The sequence below is a fragment of the Schistocerca serialis genome, chromosome 1 (genome assembly GCF_023864345.2).
Source record: "Schistocerca serialis cubense isolate TAMUIC-IGC-003099 chromosome 1, iqSchSeri2.2, whole genome shotgun sequence".
Lineage (NCBI taxonomy): Eukaryota > Metazoa > Arthropoda > Insecta > Orthoptera > Acrididae > Schistocerca > Schistocerca serialis.
Window position 1 is genome coordinate 866,828,877 of NC_064638.1, and position 21,334 is coordinate 866,850,210.

The window sequence follows — 21,334 nt, forward strand, 5'->3', positions numbered from 1 at the left end:
TACTGTGTGTAGGAGTGAGGATGGTGGGTGGGTTTTGCGTGTTATGATGCTACTGCATTTGTAGAATACGTTATTGGTTTGTGTACGTTTCTTTCAGGAGTGCTAGTTCTGCAAGGTTCGCAGGAGAGCTTCTGTAAAGTTTGGAAGGTAGGAGACGAGGTACTGGCAGAAGTAAAGCTGTGAGTACCGGGCGTGAGTCGTGCTTCGGTAGCTCAGATGGTAGAGCACTTGCCCGCAAAAGGCAAAGGTCCCGAGTTCGAGTCTCGGTCGGGCACACAGTTTTAATCTGCCAGGAAGTTTCTTATCAGCGCACACTCCGCTGCAGAGTGAATATCTCATTCTGGAAACATCCCCCAGGCTGTGGCTAAGCCATGTCTCCGCAATATCCTTTCTTTCTGGAGTGCTAGTTCTGCAAGGTTCGCAGGAGAGCTTCTGTAAAGTTTGGAAGGTAGGAGACAAGGTAATGGCAGAAGTAAAGCTGTGAGTACCGGGCGTGAGTCGTGCTTTGGTAGCTCAGATGGTAGAGCACTTGCCCACGAAAGGCAAAACTCCCGAGTTCGAGTCTCAGTCGGGCACACAGTTTTAATCTGCCAGGAAGTTTCTTATCAGCGTACACTCCGCTGCAGAGTGAATATCTCATTCTGGAACATGTTGGATGACCTACATCTAAATGTCTTGCACAAATAATTTCTATAAGCATTCAATGTGACAGGTGCACTGTCCATTAAATCTCTGCAATATCACTTTGTCTATGCATAACAGAACATCATTTCAAAGTAACATAAATAGATAGATTTAGATGTAGACAATTATTGTAAGCATAATATTGTTTAGATGATATAAACAATGTGTGTGTGTGTGTGTGTGTGTGTGTGTGTGTGTGTGTGTGTACAAAAATTGAAATAAAGTCCCAGGCTATATAGGTCAAGGAGTACTACACTGAAAATCTCTCTAAGTGCTGTACTTCAATAATAGACTTGCAAACATACAAGACAGTACCTATAACAGTATACATGCACCCAATGGTAGATGCTTTAACAGTCATTGTAAGCAGTTAAAAAGGGACTAACAACAGTTAAAATAATGGAAAATAACAGTATGGAAAGGATTAATTGCTACTCATCACATACAGGAGATGTTGACTCAACACCTCCTTTATGTGGTGAGTAGCAATCTGTCATTTACATATTGTTGTAGAAATAGTAGAAATAACTGGGAAGTCATTGCATGTAGGGAGTTCAATATTGATTTCATCGTGACATAGTAGTGGTCAAGATCACCTAAAGGTCCTGATGTCTAGCTTTGGTTTGTTCCCCACAGTAATATCCTCTGCAAGAATAGGAGGACACAGGACAGCAGCAAGTGATCATCTGTTTCTAAATCCAACAGTCTTTCATGAAATAAATATGAGCCCTGTAATAAAAGGTTTATCAGCCCAGATTGGCGAAATGGCAACAATAAATGTTTGGTTTAAATGTTCATTTATTGGCCTTTCAGCATGTTTACCATGCAATTGGCTCTGTCCATTGAAGTTATACATGCACACGTACTTTTAAATTAAATACCTGCAGATTTTAAGGCATTTACAAATTGATGTTTTACATTAGAAAACTTACATTTTGCATAACTCATTACATATGTCATATTTTCGTATATCTAATTACATAACTACACAATTATATATAAATAAAAACACTATCTGTCCTATTATACATCTTCATGTACAAGGTGTGCAAGAAAAGTAATGAGACTGACAATGCTGCGAGAGATCTGGCAGTTTTAATGGGACACCCTCCTCTAACATTACCTTTTTTTATAGAAATAGTTCATACCAGGAATATTTTTGAATCTTGTATAGGTGGACATTTTCTCAGCTGTTTAGCTAAATGAATTTCATATCATTTTGTATACGATGTATTATATTTCAGGCTAAAATGTATAAAAAGAAATTTTGTTAAAATCAATTTGTACTAACTCTGTATGTACTGTTAAAATTACTCTTCTTTTAGAAATATTTGAAATTATGAAATACTTGGCATACTTAAAATTCATGTTATTAATTGCACAATCTAATGCTAATTATTAAATTTATTTCTGGATTCATTTACAAAATAAGGATATGGGTGAAGATGAGGACTGTAATGAAGAAGTTAACAGTGAACCACATGGAGATAAACTGGACTGTGCAAAAGAGATAGGACTAAAACAACAAAGTATTACACTGTGGAAAGAAAATGAATAAAAAGTGATTGAACAGTAAAAATCTGCCCAACTCAAGCAAACAAATTGGGACATCGATGTCTCTCATAGAAAAAACAATCAAGGGTACTAGTTCAAAAGAAGGCACAGCAGTCCACAATAGTATTTTTGAAACATGAGAACTTCCCTTAACAAGTGCAGTTAAAATTGGTCTATTTACGAGGATGAGGAATAGCCACCGAATTAGGTAATAGATGTACTGACAAAATCATTGTCATTGTGAAACCATGTGCCAGTTTCCAAGCTGTGACTGCAGTAAGCCATGAAAAAGTATTGGAATTGAGCACAAATGGCTTCTCTGTTTTCCTCACTGGAACATATGAAATAGCAACGAACAATACAAAGGAGCTCACAATTTCTCTTAAGCAAAAATTGCTTGAGTTCAGAAACACAAATGTGATCTTTTTTCAGTGGCACATTGTCATAACCTACCAAACTGGTCCTGTGTAAATAAAGAGGTACAAAAAGCAAACAAAGCGTCATTATCATTTAATCATACAGTAAAGCTGCATGCCCTCGGGAAAAATATAGTATATATAGTTTCCCCTTGCTTTCAGCCGTTCGCAGTACCAGAACAGCAAGGCCATTTTGGTTAATGTTACAAGGCCAGATCAGTCAATCATCCAGACTGTTGCTCCTGCAACTACTGAAAAGGCTGCTGCCCCTCTTCAGGAACCATACGTTTGTCTGGCCTCTCAACAGATACCCCTCCGTTGTGGTTGCACCTATGGTATGGCTATCTGTATCATTGAGGCACGCAAGCCTCCCCACCAACGGCAAGGTCCATGGTTCATGGGGAAGAGGAAATAAAAATGATAAGGCAAATTTCATTCAGCTCCCTGATGACAGCAGCAGTGGGATTATGTTAAATTCAAATCAGTAGCCACTATGTTCTTCCCACCAGTAGCTGAAACCACAGGGAGAAAAAAAAGTCAACTGGAAGCATATCTGTTAGAATTACTTAGACACTTGTTACATATTCAACCTGCAGAAATAATTTTTTACAAATCAAATGTCAAAGATATATCAAATTCACAAGGTCCCTGAAAACAAGCAATTCTTCTGGTTATGATTTAATCAGCAAAGATACTACCTCACTTCATTATCCATTAAATGCCTAGGAACTTCGCCCCTAGAACCTCACTGGAAACTCTTTCAGTGTGTGTCAAATTGAGTGTACTTTATTTTTCAAAATCTCTCTCCCCCTGTGATCACTTTCACTCAGTACTGTCCTATGCATAATCTTCTGGAAATATGCAGCTAGGGTCAAAAAACATTTATACCACAGAAGTATGCTGTAGAAATATTATATGATGTTGATAACCAAACATCTGCCAGAAGCCTCTTCAGGTATCTTGGGATTCTTAGACTTACATGCCAATATATGTGCTCCCTCATAATGTTAGTGATTAATATCAAAAGTGGTCTTGAGGTGAACTGAGAAATTCATAACAGTAAGACCAGAAACAAAAATATTCCATATTAACTAGGCTTGCCTATTTACACTTCAGACAGCAGTTTTATACTCTGTTGCAGAGTGATGGTGGTGTTTCTTCATTAACAGTTTATTTTTGTTTAACCAGTTGCCAGTTTGGAGTTTGTATTTAGTGATTATGTTATGGATTTCATTAGCACATTGATTTGAACACATTAGGTTATACCGGTGTAACAGAAAAAATTACTGGTAGACCTGCCTGAATGTTTTGGGGCAGATCACTGACAAATATAACAAACAAAAGTGGACTAAGTGTGGAACCTTATGGAATCCTTGGTTTTATGACTTGCTCCTATGACTGTATGCTCCAAACACTTCTTGAAGTGATTACAGTTATTTGCACTATTTCAGAGAGATATGATCTGTTGATTAAAACTCTTTGTACTATGTCTGAGAGATATTATCCAGACTATTTCATTTTTACCTAACTCTATACTCCAATAATTTCTCCATAAGTAATTCATGGTTGATGAGACTGCAGGCCTTTGTGAGGTGAAAGAATACTGCTATTATATGGTTTGTCACTGAGAACAAAATGAATACAGGGTACCATTTATTGATCTCCCTTTTAGAAAGGCAAATTGGTCAGGGCTCAATAGACTGTTGCTTTCCAGGAACGTAATAATATGGTCATATACTGCTTTCTCAAGAACCTTAGAATGCTTGATGGAATTGAAATGAGTCTGCAGTTATTACATCACTCATTTCACATTTTTTAACTATAGGAATCACTTGTGTGATCTTGAAAACCTTTAAGGACTGGCTCAACAGCAAGGAGCAGTTTACTATATCCGTTAGGAGGTAAAACAAATAATGGCAGTATTTGTATGAGAAGGTAACTGGATACATCACCACAGCTGCTTGAGTATATGTTTGATTTCTCCATTATAGTACTGCAGATTTCACCTAGTGTGACTGGTTCAAGAAACAGTTTTTTAATACATAACTTTAGGTATGATCAGAGAGAGGCCACAGGACCACCAGTTACAGAAAAAAATTTTTTATTGATGTTTATAATGTGGTTATTAAATATTTCACATATTTATTTTGGGTCAGAGATAACACAATCTCCATTCTTAATGTAACTTGGTGAATGACTCTTGCTTTTCTTCCCATTTGTCTCATTGGTAATTTCCCAAATGGCTTTATATTTATTCCTTGAAATGGTTATAAATTGCTTTTTGTGTACTTTCTTCAATTCACAAATAACCTTACAGACAATTTCTTGATTTAGTCTGAAACAGGCATAAAATAACATATCAACTGTAGTTCTACAAACAGTTTTTTTGTTTTGTTATTTTTTTGACGATTTATATTCCTAAAGTTGAACATTTGTTACTATATTTTTTGCATTGGTGCTGCATAGGTGTAAACCAGATTGGAAAAGCTACATCTTAACACTATCACAGAGACCCATCGATGTATCTGCCTTACTGTCAACACCACAAGCACTCCAGTCAGCATTTTGTACCAAGTCTGTGAAAGTTGCTACACTATTTTTGTTGCCCACTGATGCTTGTTTGCATACATTTTGTAATGTTTCTGCTTGCTTATGTGTGTTTGGCACAGCCATATTCAATATGAAACAGTTATTATTAGATAAAAATATTGTTTAATGTGCACAATGATGATATGTTGGTTTAACACACACACAAAAAATCATTCAGTAGCAGATGAATTTGTAGGTATTATTCTTGTAAGTGTGTGGTTCATGTTTTCTGTGTAATAGTATTTTAACACATTCACTAGTTCCTGGCAAGTTGGTGCCTCTTTTAAAATGTCTGTTTTAATGCCTCTAAATAGCAAAATACAAGGTTATTTTGAGCTGTAGTGTTTTCCTTATATCTTTGTTAATGTCACCTACAATTTTAATTTTTTTTTAAATTTAGAGAACTGCACTACCAATGCATTAAGTTCTATAACTATTATTTCAGTAGTGTTTTGAATGTTATCAACTCAAACAATAGCAATTATGGTTTGTGAATCTGTCTTTTTGAGGCAAATTCTGTTGATGACCAGGACTGGATAATGAAAATGTAGGTTATTTTTAAATGTAAATTGGTATTGCACTAAATGTGATGTTTTGTTCTGCAGTATCTATCAGCTAAAATGAACATAAAGTCACTTCAGAGGCTTTCACACAAAATGCTGCAAATTTCAGTGTACTTGATATGGAAAAAGATACATTTTAGAGGTAAAAATTCTACACTCGGTCCATAAGGTGCAGAAACTTATTGGTGTAAACAAACTTTCTGCACAACTTTTAAATTACTCAATGCTAAAATGCCCACCCGCAGACTAATTTAGTTTACCAGTCTAGAATACACTGTCATCTGTGTTAGTATATATTAATTAATGTTCTGCTACTGCTGCAATATCAATACATGTAATGTAGACAGCAGCATATACTGCTTTGGTTACTATCCTTCTGCTTTTGTACACCTCAAAGTGCTGAAATAGCATTATTTGTAATGTTGTTGTACTAGAAAATAGAGTTCCAACCAAAAACTTAATTTGTAGGAGCATGTATAAATGTTAAACATTAAAAATATTGAAGAAATATTGAATTAAAAGTCAATTAGTAAATGACAAGCAGAAAATCTTCATTAAAACAAAAGCTATCTCAAGTCTGAAGATTGCTTTGAACAACATAGTACTTTTCTAGACAAGATTTGATTGATCATATGCCCTTCTCTTTATCTATATCTACACTTACACTCTGTGAACCAACATGAAATTAAGGTATCTTCTGGTTCCAATCACATATAGGTCATGGGAAAAAAGACTGGTTAAATGGTCTTGCACATGCTGTAATTAGTCTAATTTTGTCTTTGTGATCCCTGCAGGAATGATACTTAGGAGGATGTGGTATACTCCTAGGTTACTACTTAAAACTGGTTCTTGGAGCTTTGTAAGTAGGCTTTCACAGAATAGTTTACATCTGTCTAAAAGTGTCTGCCAGTTCAGTTTTTCAGCATCTCCATGATGTTCTGCCATGGGTCAAACAAACCTGCAACAGTCATACTGCCATTCCTTGTATCTATTCAGTAAACTGTGTTAGTGATTCCCCTTACAGGTGCCACATATTTTAGGATGGGTTGCACGAATTTTCGTAAGATATCTCACTTAAGTGCCAATTGTATTTCCCTAGTATCCTAGCAATGAACAAAGTCTATCACCAACTTTAATTATGGTTGAGTTTACATGATTGTTCTATTTCATTTTCCTACAAATTGTTACACCAAGGTATTTGTATTAGCTCATCATCATCATTTTAGACTGATTATACCTTTCAGCGTTCAGTCTGGAGCATAGCCTCCCTTATAAAATTCCTCCATGATCCCCTATTCAGTGCTAACATTGGTGCCTCTTCTGATGTTAAACCTATTACTTCAAAATCATTCTTAACCGAATCCAGGTACCTTCTCCTTGGTCTGCCCCGACTCCTCCTACCCTCTATTGCTGAACCCATGAGTCTCTTGGGTAACCTTGCTTCTCCCATGCGTGTAACATGACCCCACCATCTAAGCCTGTTCGCCCTCACTGCTACATCTATAGAGTTCGTTCCCAGTTTTTCTTTGATTTCCTCATTGTGGACACCCTCCTGCCATTGTTCCCATCTACTAGTACCTGCAATCATCCTAGCTACTTTCATATCCGTAACCTCAACCTTATTGATAAGGTAACCTGAATCCACCCAGCTTTCGCTCCCATACAACAAAGTTGGTCGAAAGATTGAACGGCGCACAGATAACTTAGTCTTGGTACTGACTTCCTTCTTGCAGAAGAGAGCAGATCGTAGCTGAGCGCTCACTGCATTAGCCTTGCTACACCTCGCTTCCAGTTCTTTCACTATGTTGCCATCCTGTGAGAATATGCATCCTAAGTACTTGAAACCGTTCACCTGTTCTAACTTTGTTCCTCCTATTTGGCACTCAATCCGTTTATATTTCTTCTTTCGTTTTGGAGATGCTAATCTTCATACCATAGTCCTTACATTTCTGATCTAGCTCTGAAATATTACTCTGCAAACTTTCAATCGAATCTGCCATCACAACTAAGTCATCCGCATATGCAAGACTGCTTATTTTGTGTTCACATATCTTAATCTCACCCAGCCAGTCTATTGTTTTCAACATATGATCCATAAATAATATGAACAACAGTGGAGACAGGTTGCAGTCTTGTCTTACCCCTGAAACTACTCTGAACCATGAACTCAGTTTACCGTCAACTCTAACTGCTGCCTGACTATCCATGTAAAGACCTTTAATTGCTTGCAAAAGTTTGCCTCCTATTCCATAATCTCGTAGAACAGACAATAGCTTCCTCCTAGGAACCCGGTCATATGCCTTTTCTAGATCTATAAAGCATAGATACAATTCCCTGTTCCACTCATAACACTTCTCCATTATTTGTCGTAAGCTAAAGATCTGGTCCTGACAACCTCTAAGAGGCCTAAACCCACACTGATTTTCATCCAATTGCTCCTCAACTAATACTCGCACTTTCTTTTCAACAATACCTGAGAAGATTTTACCCACAACGCTGATTAAAGAGATACCTCTGTAGTTGTTACAATCTTTTCTGTTTCCATGTTTAAAGATTGGTGTGATTACTGCTTTTGTCCAGTCTGATGGAACCTGTCCCGACTCCCAGGCCATTTCAATTATCCTGTGTAGCCATTTAAGACCTGACATTCCACTGTACTTGATGAGTTCCGACTTAATTTCATCCACCCCAGCTGCTTTATTGCACTGCAATCTATTGACCATTTTCTCCACTTCCTCAAACGTGATCCTATTTCCATCATCATTCCTATCCCATCCTACCTCGAAATCTGAAACATTACTGATCGTATTTTCACCTACATTGAGCAACTCTTCAAAATATTCCCTCCATCTGCCCAAGGCATCCACAGGATTCACCAGCAGTTTTCCTGACCTGTCCAAAATACTTGTCATTTCCTTCTTACCTCCCTTTCGAAGACTGCTAATTACACTCCAGAATGGTTTTCCAGCAGCTTGACCCAATGTCTCCAACCTGTTTCCAAAGTCTTCCCAAGATTTCTTCTCGGTTGGCTTTGTTTCTTTCTTCAACATAACTTTCTCTGTCTACCTGAGTTCTAGTATGTAGCCATTTTTTATACGCCTTCTTTTTCCTTTTACAGGCTGCCTTGACTGTGTCATTCCACCAAGCTGTTTGCTTCCTCCTACTTTTACACACTACTGTTCCAAGACATCCTTTAGCCACTTCTAGTACTGTGTCCCTGTACCTTGTCCATTCCTTTTCCAATGACTGTAATTGACTACATTCAACTAACTGGTACCTTTCTGAGATCGCTGTTATGTACTTGTGCCTGATTTCCTTATCCTGAAGTTTCTCCACTGTTATCCTCCTACATATGGATCTGACCTCCTGCACTTTCCGCCTTGCAATCCCAATTTCACTGCAGATTAAATAATGATCAGTGTCATCAAAGAATCCCCTGAATACACGTGTGTCCCTCACAGCCTTCCTGAATTCCTGATCTGTTATTATATAGTCAATGACAGATCTGGTTCCCCTGCTTTCCCAAGTATACCGGTGAATGTTCTTATGTTTAAAAAAAGGAGTTTGTGATTACTAAGCCCATACTGGCACAGAAATCCAAGAGTTGCTGCCCGTTCCTGTTGGCCTCCATAACCTCTCCAAATTAACCTTTTCATACCCTTCTGTTCGATTTCCAATCCTGGCGTTAAAATCACCCATGAGCAGAACACTGTCCTTGTCCTTTACTCTAACAACTACATCACTGAGTGCCTCATAAAAACTATCCATCTTATCTTGATCAGTCCCTTCACAATGCGAATATACTGACACAATCCTAATTTTCTTGCTAGACACTGTCAAATCTATCCACATCAGTCGTTCGTTTACACACCTTATTGCAACTACGCTGGGTTCCATTTCTTTCCTGATGTAAAGCCCTACACCGCATTGTGCTATTCCTGCTTTGACTCCTGACAAGTAGACCTTGTATTCTCCCACTTCTTCTTCTTTCTCACCCCTTACCCGAATGTCACTAACAGCTAAAACATCCAGCCCCATCTTACTTGCACCCTCTGCCAGCTCTACCTTCTTCCAAGAGTAGCCCCCATTGATATTAATAGCTCCCCATCTCATTACCATTTGTTTGCCAAGTCGTGTCTTAGGAGTCCCTGGTTTGCCAGTTAGAGGTGGGACTCCGTCACCTCAAAAGGTCCGAGGCATTTTGCTCTGATTGTTGCCAGCATCATATTTAAAGTACCAGGGAAGCAGGTTTCTAGCCTTACTTGCCCCGAGTCCCATTGGGTTTTACCCTTAACGGCTGAGGGACTAACCGGTGGATTTGGTAGTCTTTGCCGTATGAGCACAAAGGTGACCACGACTCAGAATATGTCCGAGATGCCCAGCCTTATTCCAAAGTAACTGGTATCCCGACTGTCGGGACCACTTACTTGGCCACTCATACGTTGCCCGTGGTTCATGAACTAGGACATGACTACAGGAACCCACACAATTAAAATTGTGGCTCATTTATATTTAGGTTGTAGGATACAACTTTTTCCATTTTACATGTTTGGATATTTAAAGGAAGCTGGAAATCCTTGCACCACTTTAAAATCTTGTCATAATCTGTACCAATACTGCGCAGCTTCTCTTAGAACTTACTTCATTATAGATAACTGCAGTACATTGTCTTCCTGTCACATGACAGTCAGCACAATCAGCCAATTATTGAGGGACTTGCCCTTTCAAGAAGAATCTATTTCATGGTGTAATTTATTTTTACTCATAAAAAACATCAGTATACACAAATCCAATATTAACTGTCAGAACATTTCTAGGACTTATCATGCATCACAGATTTATAGCCTGACACCCATGGAACCAGTAACTGTTATGCTCCAGAGGCAGCATCTTTGATATTAATCAAAATGACTTGAATCATTTCCCAATCACTCTTTAAGGTCTGAATAAAATTGTCAGGAATGGTAGCCAAAGATTTCGAATGTAATGAATTGCCCTGATTCTGTGAATCGTCTTGTCAAGAAGGCAGAGGAGGAAATAAAAGTTTTGTGATACTATTTTGGACTTGGGTTGGAAAGTTGCCCCTAAAGGTGGAAGAATCAGCAACGGTCAACAGAATGATAATTCATTGCAGGAAAGAGATATCATTTGTTTCCACAGAAAAGTGACCTGAAACCAGAAAAATCATGAGATGCCACATGAAACTGATCAGGAGAGTCACAATTAACCTCCCCCCTCCCAGAATAAAATGGAATTAAGAAATAAATTCAAAAATTTGCATGTGTTTTACATTCAAGGCATCATTGAATCAGGTCTGTTAATTGAGAGCTCAAAGTGACTTAGGCTACCGTCCAATTACCAAATTTAACTTTTTGCCCTTTTGTCAATGTGTTCCTTAATTTCAGAAACAAAAAGTAGTGATCACAAAACCAATAGAACTTGTCCTTTTTTTAAAACAACAAGAGAAAGAAAATCTTTTCGGTTTCTTACAGATGTCCCCAATGATATGGTGCAATGGCAAAAAATCCTAGCCAGTCATCCAGATTTAGATTCTCCATGATTTCTATAAACCACCAAATAGAAAAATCATGTAAGTTCAATTGTAGTTAACGCGGGGGACAGGCTCGGTTCATTGGTAGGGTACTAGGAAAATATTGTTGGTCCACAAAGGAGATACATTACATGAGTCTTTTGCAGCCCATTCTAAAATATGTGGCACCTGTAACAAGTGCCATTAACAAGATATATTGAATGTATACAAGGGATGACTATGCCTGTCACAGGTTTGTTTGATCCAAGGCAAAGCATCATGGAAATGCTGAAAAACTGAACTGGCAGATGCCTATAGATAGATGCAAACTATCCCACAAAAGCATACTTGCAATGTCTCACAAACCAGTTGACAGAAGTATTTCTCTTGAAGGACATTGATTTTCTTCCTCAATCTGAGATGGTGCTCTGCCTCTAGTGATAGGCATTAAACACAAATCTTCCTCTCATGAACATACACATCCCAATACCACATGATACCCCACTTATAATACACAAGATTATGTTGATGATATAGGCTGAAACTGCCCGAGAGCTATAATCACACAACCAGTGGTGTATCTTTCTGAATCTTAGAATTCAGACAAGATTTCTGTTCTCTGTTAATTACACTTTCTAACTTACTCTAATATCTTCATGCCACATTTTCTGGTCACAATCAATGGATGTATTTAGTTTTTCAAGAAGAGGGTCTGCTGGCCTTGAGAACCTTCCTCCCCAAAGCTTCACTGTAACATCCTGAAATGAATATATCATAATTTATCATTTTTCTTATATGCACAAGATTTTAAGGTGCATACTGTACAATAATATATATACTTATGTGTATACCTAAAAAAGCTTGTGGGGACTAACTGTTGGTTCAGTTAATCAAAAAACATTTCCATAACATATATTTACTGGTTCACATGCATTTTAAAATAGTGTTAGACCAAAGATTAATAGAAAAATAATCATCTACATTAAACATGTGATGTTAGTTTGGTTTAGGGTACATAACAGTGTGGCCAAAGGAAAGAATCACTTATGAACTATGATATTCCATATGAACTAAGAGACTTGAAGCTAAAATTACATTAAATAATGTACACAATATGCAATCCATTAATTAAACTGATTGAACAGTGGGCCTCACAAAAATTTCTGAACTGGCTACTAAATGTACAACAATTTGTAAATTAGTTACAAAATTATATAGTTTATGAATTTATACAGTTAATTTAAGTTTAGCACACAAAATGAATTAAAACTGTATCATTTACCACATTATGACCCCTTTTAAAAGTTAATTGAAAATCAATAACAGCAATAACACTAACAATAGGATGATAAACTAACAATTCCAAATATTCACCACTTTCAGATGCTAGTGTTCTTATGGTCTAAGGAATAAAATTAACAAAACAACATTATAAGAACAGAGATAAAGAATCATATCTATTCTAAATATGAGAGTCAGCTCTGTACAATGCTGCATAAGGTATGGTCAAACAGAGAAAATTGACTGTAAGAATAAGTTTAATAATATGACACATACATCAAGGTACAACAAGTTAACTTCATTGTTGTATTTCTCAGTTACAAGATGTGGAGAACAAAAGTTTGCTGACTTGCGTTACAAAATCAGATCTGACAAGTGCACAATAATATATGAAAAACAACACGCAAAGTCAAAACCAGTACCAGTATCTGCAGCAAGGAACTCAGGATAATGATTTAAATCAAATCATTCATTCTTTTCAATTTGATTTTATGACCTAGAATAAGCAGTGCATCGCCAATTGTAATTCCCATCATGGTGCTGTTTTTTAGTTGGTCAAACAATCCATGTTCCAGCACCATCTTAATATTTCCAACATAAAGTACTGAGAAAATAGTACAGTAAGAAGATTTGATTGTAAACTCATCACAGTTTTCAAATGGCATGTAATCTTTATAAAATGTTGTGGTTTTTTCTGTTTCTTATGTTTCACCAAAATTAATTATATTTTAATTGTATTTTCCATGCATGTTTTTGTTTTAGAACAGAAATCTTAGACTTTGATACTCAGTAACATTAGTGCTGTCTCCACCCACCTGCTTCTCCATTTTGACAAGACTGTGGACTGCAGCTTCTTGTGTCTCTGGTAGTTGAATGAATGTTACGTAATATATGTGCTGACATGGATGGTGACCTTTGTGATATCCACCCTGCCTCAGTAAATATACATAGTCCTGCAACATCTGAGTTTCTAAGTGTGAACCAGGAAGAGCTCTTTTCTTGCCATTAGCGTAATATAAAATAAAAATGTCAACAAAAATACAAGAGTGCACAAAATTCTTTTCTCTTTTAGATGTGGTACAGAAAATTTTATATCATTTACTCAATCTCTACCTCAGCATGTTTTTTGTGTTCATTGTAGTACATATAATTTAAATGTGATAGCACATGAAAGATTAATATGCCAAAGAACTGAATGGAACACCATTAAAAGGCCACTTTGAACAATATGCAAGACAAATATTGGTTACTGAGATGCAAGTCTGGCTCTATTTTTTAATCCATTCACAGATGATGAATAATTTTTAAAATTTCTTTCTAATGATGTTATTCCAACTACCTACCTATTGTTCAAAATTAACTGCCTTTGTAAACTACATTGCAAAATTTAACAAATATGACAGGATATAACAACAGATTGTTAGTTAATATTAATTTTGGGACAGCTGTGGAGTCTCTCTTGGACCTCACAATAAATTTTTGTTCTTGAAATTACACAAGTATTTTGTTGCTTTCATTCAATCACATGTTGTACTCTGTACATCAGATTATCAGAAAGTACTTGATGAATGATAAAGGTGACTTCTATACCTACATCTGGCATCTGGCTCTACACTCTGGAGAGATACTGCTGGGACCACCATTATCTCCCCCCCCCCCCTCTCCCCACACCTGTACTTCACCCACTTTGACTGAAAATGTTAGCTAGAGCCATATAACAGACATTATGGCTTTTCACTCAATCACGCTTGACAAACAATATTTTTCCTTTCATCATTCCATTATGTGAATCCCATTATGAAAAAGAAACTTCAATTATGAAGAACAAGTGAAGCATAACTTAACAAAATGAATCATTTGTAAGAAACTTCATTAATAATTAATAATTATTGCACAGTTATAAACTATTTGAGCATTCTCTGATTAAATTTAACATAGAAAAAATATCAGGAATATTGTGCTTTGGAAAAAGATGTTTCCTCAGTATGGATTTTCAAGAGACAGGATCACCACTAATTTCAATGAGTATGGAGAAAATATGCGAGGAAAGAAAAGATATTATTACTGTTCTTGATATAGAAATGTATTTGATACTCTATAAAGTTGAAAACTGTGAGAATAATATGAGAAAGTTGTGTACCAAGGACTCTAATTAGTAAAATCCAAATCCCTTACATATACTCCAAATGCTGTATCCAAACAAGTGTATTCAAAGCAGTTCAAGAGAAAACAATGTGAACAATTAGGCAGCACGTGGTCCAAACTTTTATTCAATTCAGCCATAGATTAAGTAATGTAGAGATTTAATAGACTCAACAGTTTTGAGTTTAAAGCTGTCTCCTTAGCAAGTATACAGTGATAATGAGTGAAAATAAAAATAGAGTTAAACAGAAACTTAATGTGTGCACTGATGTGGACATACATTTTGATTTAAAGGTAAACTACTAAAAATGGTTTTCTGACCAATAAATTGGTGGGATGTGAATAGTAAGATGACATTATAAGGATAAAGCCTTAGGCAAATGCATTACTTCCAATATCTTCATAGAGCAGCAACAAAAACTATACTTGCCAGAAGAATACCTGTTAGAGTCCAAGAATATTGCAGTTTTAACATAATGCATGAAGATTTCCTTTTGTAAATGCGACATTCCTCAAAATCTAAACAAGTTTTCTACCGGAGATTCTCTGTTCCGATCATAGTGAACACCATAAAATGTGCACAAGAACCAGTTGATTAATCTCCATAGCTCGAGAGGAAAAGAGTGACTAAAATAGTGATAGCTAGTTGTATAAAGTGGCCAAAATATAAGTGATAACATAAATAAAAATAGTTCTCTAAACAAGAAATGTATATTTCAACCTAGAACATATTTCAAATATTGACTATGAATGCATTGCTTTTCTGTGCCTTTCGTAAAGCTAGTGTAGACATACTCATAGCAATAATCCAATGGAATGAATTCATAAATAACAGTACCACAAGCAACGCAAGGAGAATGATTGTTCTTAGCACCAAAGTATGTTGGTAGTTGAGATGGGGTCTGTAACTTCCACAGGAAATGAATATTATTATTCCTGCAAGTTATGAAAAGAGTAACTATCCTGTCTAAGAAAAACGGGCAGAAGGAGAGGACAGACTGCAACCAAAGTTCAATATAACAGATGACATTCAAAGGAAGTTCCAGCGATTTAAAAAACACAGTGAGTATGGCAGACTGAAGATGAATACAGTGAACCTGCATAACATAATTTTTAAATAACAAAATCCATTTATGACAGTTCAGTGCCATATTCACTTCCAGCCTTGATTGTAAAAAGCATTAAACAGTAACTGTTTTATTCTTAAAAATCTTTAGTATATTTATTTTATGTATTTCACTAATGTATGCCAGAAAACTTTGTGTAATCAAAAAAGTGATATCTGCTAAGCTATATTTAAGTCACTGACTGCCTGTTATGGTTCCCACATTTTTCTCAGTCTTCCAGACCCTTCTATTCCTTTTGATTCCTGTTTATTTATTTTTATTGATGGTCATTCAATATCCATTCTTATTTTAAACAGCTGTACACACGAAGGAGAATGCACATTTTTGTAATCTCAGTGATTCAATAGATTACTATATAGTAGCACTCTGTTCATTTACTGAAATTATGAAACAGTCACCAGCTTTGAAACACTGCAATATTATGTATTACAACACTTTTATGATAAACAGGATGTAACAGTATCATAAGTAACTATTCTTATTTGATATTGAGGACTGTGCTGCATACACTGTGTCAATGAAAAGCAAATGCAAATTTTTCTTTTATCTCATCCCTTGCAGCAGTAACTAAAATTGGTTGCCTGTGTGTAGCAATTAAATTAATAATAAAATTATTATTTTGCCTATGCTTTCATTAAATATTATACACATATGTATAATTCTAATGCAAAATAATAATGGATATGCTCAAACTGTAATTTGCACTGTAGATGAAATTGTAAATGTTTAGCAAAGTATCCAATGTCACTCTGAACACTTATCAAAGGATGAATGAATAAATAAACAAATCATTTTAAAACCCATGTTACACCAGGTAAGCACTTAACCACACAAATGTAAATAGATGCATTTGCTAATTGTAAGTGTGTTAGTGAAATTCGTCAGTAGGAAAAAGGAGAGAAGGAAACATAGTAGGTGAATATGGATTGGGGGGAAGAAATGAAAGAGGAAGGCGCCTTGTAGAATTTTGCACAGAGCATAGCTTAATCATAGCTAACACCTGGTTCAAGAATCATGAAAGAAGGTTGTATACCTGGAAGAATCCTGGAGATACTAAAAGGTATCAGATAGATTACATAATGGTAAGACAGAGATTTAGGAACCAGGTTTTAAATTGTAAGACATTTCCAGGGGCAGATATGGATTCTGACCACAATCTATTGGTTATGAACTGCAGATTGAAACTGAAGAAACTGCAAAAAGGCGGGAATTTAAGGAGATGGGACCTGGATAAACTGAAAGAACCAGAGGTTGTACAGAGTTTCAGGGAGAGCATAAGGGAACAATTGACAGGAATGGGGGAAAGAAATACAGTAGAAGAAGAATGGGTAGCTCTGAGGGATGAAGTAGTGAAGGAAGGAGAGGATCAAGTAGGTAAAAAGACGAGGGCTAATAGAAATCCTTGGGTAACAGAAGAAATATTGAATTTAATTGATGAAAGGAGAAAATATAAAAATGCAGTAAATGAAGCAGGCAAAAAGGAATACAAACGTCTCAAAAATGAGATCGACAGGAAGTTCAAAATGGCTAAGCAGGGATGGCTAGAGGACAAATGTAAGGATGTAGAGGCTTGTCTCACTAGGGGTAAGATAGATACTGCCTACAGGAAAATTAAAGAGACCTTTGGAGAGAAGAGAACCACTTGTATGAATATCAAGAGCTCAGATGGCAACCCAGTTCTAAGCAAAGATGGGAAGGCAGAAAGGTGGAAGGAGTATATAGAGGTTTTATACAAGGGCGATGTACTTGAGGACAATATTATGGAAATGGAAGAGGATGTAGATGAAGATGAAATGGGAGATAAGATACTGCGTGAAGAGTTTGACAGAGCACTGAAAGACCTGAGTCGAAACAAGGCCCTGGGAGTAGACAACATTCCATTAGAACTACTGATGGCCTTGGGAGAGCCAGTCCTGACAAAACTCTACCATATGGCGAAATACCCACAGACTTCAAGAAGAATATAATAATTCCAATCCCAAAGAAAGCAGGTGTTGACAGATGTGAAAATTACCGAACTATCAGTTTAATAAGTCACAGCTGCAAAATACTAACGTGAATTCTTTACAGACGAATGGAAAAACTGGTAGAAGCGGACCTCGGGGAAGATCAGTTTGGATTCCGTAGAAATGTTGGAACACGTGAGGCAATACTAACCTTACGACTTATCTTAGAAGAAAGATTAAGAAAAGGCAAACCTACGTTTCTAGCATTTGTAGACTTAGAGAAAGCTTTTGACAATGTTGACTGGAATACTCTCTTTCACATTCTAAAGGTGGCAGGGGTAAAATACAGGGAGCGAAAGGCTATTTACAATTTGTACAGAAACCAGATGGCAGTTATAAGAGTCGAGGGGCAGGAAAGGGAAGCAGTGGTTGGGAAAGGAGTGAGACAGGGTTGTAGCCTCTCCCCGATGTTATTCAATCGGTATATTGAGCAAGCAGTAAAGGAAACAAAAGAAAAATTCGGAGTAGGTATTAAAATCCATGGAGAAGAAATAAAAACTTTGAGGTTCGCCAATGACATTGTAATTCTGTCAGAGACAGCAAAGGACTTGGAAGAGCAGTTGAACGGAATGGACAGTGTCTTGAAAGGAGGATATAAGATGAACATCAACAAAAGCAAAATGAGGATAATGGAATGCAGTCAAATTAAATTGGGTGATGCTGAGGGTATTAGATTAGGAAATGAGACACTTAAAGTAGTAAAGGAGTTTTGCTATTTAGGGAGTAAAATAACTGATGATGGTCGAAGTAGAGAGGATATAAAATGTAGACTGGCAATGGTAAGGAAATCGTTTCTGAAGAAGAGAAATTTGTTAACATTGAGTATAGATTTAAGTGTCAGGAAGTCGTTTCTGAAAGTATTTGTATGGAGTGTAGCCACGTATGGAAGTGAAACATGGACGATAACCAGTTTGGACAAGAAGAGAATAGAAGCTTTCGAAATGTGATGCTACAGAAGAATGCTGAAGATAAGGTGGGTAGATCACGTAACTAATGAGGAGGTATTGAATAGGATTGGGGAGAAGAGAAGTTTGTGGCACAACTTGACTAGAAGAAGGGATCGGTTGGTAGGACATGTTTTGAGGCATCGAGGGATCACAAATTTAGCATTGGAGGGCAGCGTGGAGGGTAAAAATCGTAGAGGGAGACCAAGAGATCAATACACTAAGCAGATTGAGAAGGATGTAGGTTGCAGTAGGTACTGGGAGATGAAGAAGCTTGCACAGGATAGAGTAGCATGGAAAGCTGCATCAAACCAGTCTCAGGACTGAAGACCACAACAACAACAACAACAACAAATACAACTTTTGTTCATCTACTTGTACATATAAATCCATATTGTGAAAACCACTGTGAAGCACATGACAGAGGATACTTCACATTGTACATCATATTAGCATTTCTTACCACTCCGTTTGTGTATGGAGCATCAGAAGAATGGCTGTTTAAATGTCTCTCTGCTTTCTATAATTAATGTAATCTTCTCTTTGCTGTCCATGTGGGAGTGACACTTCGGGAACTGTAGTATAGTCTTATATTTCTCGCTTAATATTGATGCTTGAAACTTTGTAAATAAGCTTCCGTGAAATTCTTGATGTCTGTCATCTAGGGTCTGCCACTTCAGATTTTTCTACATTTATGTGAGCTCATGACCAATCATATTGCCCTGATTTGTATACATTTAGTATTCTCTGTTAGTCCTATTTGTTAAAGGACTTAAACAGTTAGGCAATAATCTTGTAGACCAACTGCATTTTCCTAGTATACCACCAATTAACTGAAATTTGCTACCTGGCTTACTTAGAAATGAGCCTATTTAATCATTCCATTTCATATCCCCACAATTTGTGACACTCATGTCTTTCCATAAGTTGAGTGATTCCATTGATACTGTTTTCACAGGATACTATGTGTTTGGATTTTGTGAAGTTCACTCTCGCACATTTCTGAACATTTAAAGCAAGTTGCCAATCCATCCACAACTTTGAAATCTTATCAGATATTATTTCATCACAGATAACTGAATCATCTACAAAACATTATAGGTTTCTGTTAGTAATGTTTGCCAGATCATTAGTACACAACATAAACAGCAAGGATCCCAACACACTTACCCGAATGTACCTGAATTTACCGATACGTCTACCAATGGCTCTCCATCCTAGGTAACAAACATACTTTTTTCTTCTTATCAAGAAATCTTCAGTCCAGTCACAAACTTAGTTTGATATCATTATAGCCATTCTTTTGTGACAGTGTTGGTGTAGTTCTCAGTCAAATGCTTTTTGAAAGTCAATAAATACTACATTCATTTAAATGCCTTAATTGATGTCATTCAACATGTCATGTAAGAAAAGGATACGTTGAGTTTCACATCATTGTTGTTGGCTCCACACTGATGGGCATGGAGGATATCACTCTCTTAGAGGCATCCCATTGTGTTTGATCTCAAAATATTTTTCTAAGATAGAATAACAGATGGATGTTACTAATACTGGATGGCAATTTCATGGATTAATTCTGCTACACATATTGCAGACAAGTGTGACTTGTGCTTTCTTTTAGCAACTAGCCACTATTGTTGTGGTTGAGGGAGGGGCTAACTAAGTTGTAAATTCTGTAAAAAATTTGGCAGGAATTCCATCAGGCAGTAGGGCCTTGTTTAATGTTAGTGATTTCAGCTGTTCCTGAGTGCCAATGTCACGAATATCTATATCACTCAATTCTGCAGCAGTGTGGTACCTTGAACCTACCTTTGTTAACAGAATACAGCATTTCTGCTTTTGGTGTACTTCACCTAATGTCAGTATCTGTGTCATCAGTGAGTGTCTGGAAACTATTATATCTTTTGGGTGTTATGGAAGCTGTTTCAAAAAGATTCTCCTTCAGCAGATATTGAAGGCTTCACACATTACCATTTTGACAGCCAAGTATATTTTATTTAACAGTTGTTTACCTTTAACTTTATGCTTTAATTTGTACCTATGGTGCAGTAGATGCCACTTTCTTATAATCTTCTTTTATAGAGACTATCAACCACACAGGGTCCTTCCCACCATGAACAGCTCTTCTAGGTACATTTCTACCCAGCAATTAGTCAGCTAGTAGTAGTGTTTAGTTGTAGTACTCTTCTAAGTTTTAGCTACAATTCCTCTACATCCTCCTCCACTGAGCTAAATGTTCCAAGCTCCTCCTTCAGATATTACACTACCACCTCTTTATCTAGTTTACAGCACATGTAAATCTTTCTAGTTTTCTTTCCACTCCATCATTGGCTGATTGATATGGCAACAAGTTTCCATTGTTATATTAAAAATAATACAGTCATGGTTTCAAAGTTATTATTATTTAAAAATTTTCAGAGCATCTAAAAGCTAGTGGCCATCAGCTGCTGATGCTAAGCAATTTAAAAGTATTCCATTCAGCCAAAAAGGCAAAAAAG

General features: G+C 36.6%; 1 protein-coding gene across 2 annotated transcripts in view; it reads right to left on the reverse strand.

Annotated features, from left to right (window-relative positions):
• LOC126485690 (argininosuccinate lyase) overlaps nt 1-21,334 on the reverse strand; it is a 140,389-nt gene that overhangs the window by 62,503 nt on the left and 56,552 nt on the right. Inside the window, exons 1-3 of one of the 2 annotated variants that reach the window (XM_050108893.1) lie at nt 14,212-14,248; nt 13,433-13,570; nt 11,981-12,094 (exon numbers count right to left, since the gene is read on the reverse strand). In XM_050108893.1, the coding sequence (XP_049964850.1) occupies nt 11,981-12,094; nt 13,433-13,570; nt 14,212-14,220 (261 nt within the window). In that variant the 5' untranslated portion in view covers nt 14,221-14,248. Of the gene's footprint in view, nt 1-11,980; nt 12,095-13,432; nt 13,571-14,211; nt 14,249-21,334 lie in introns of those variants that run through there. The other variant, XM_050108894.1, reaches the window with a different exon arrangement.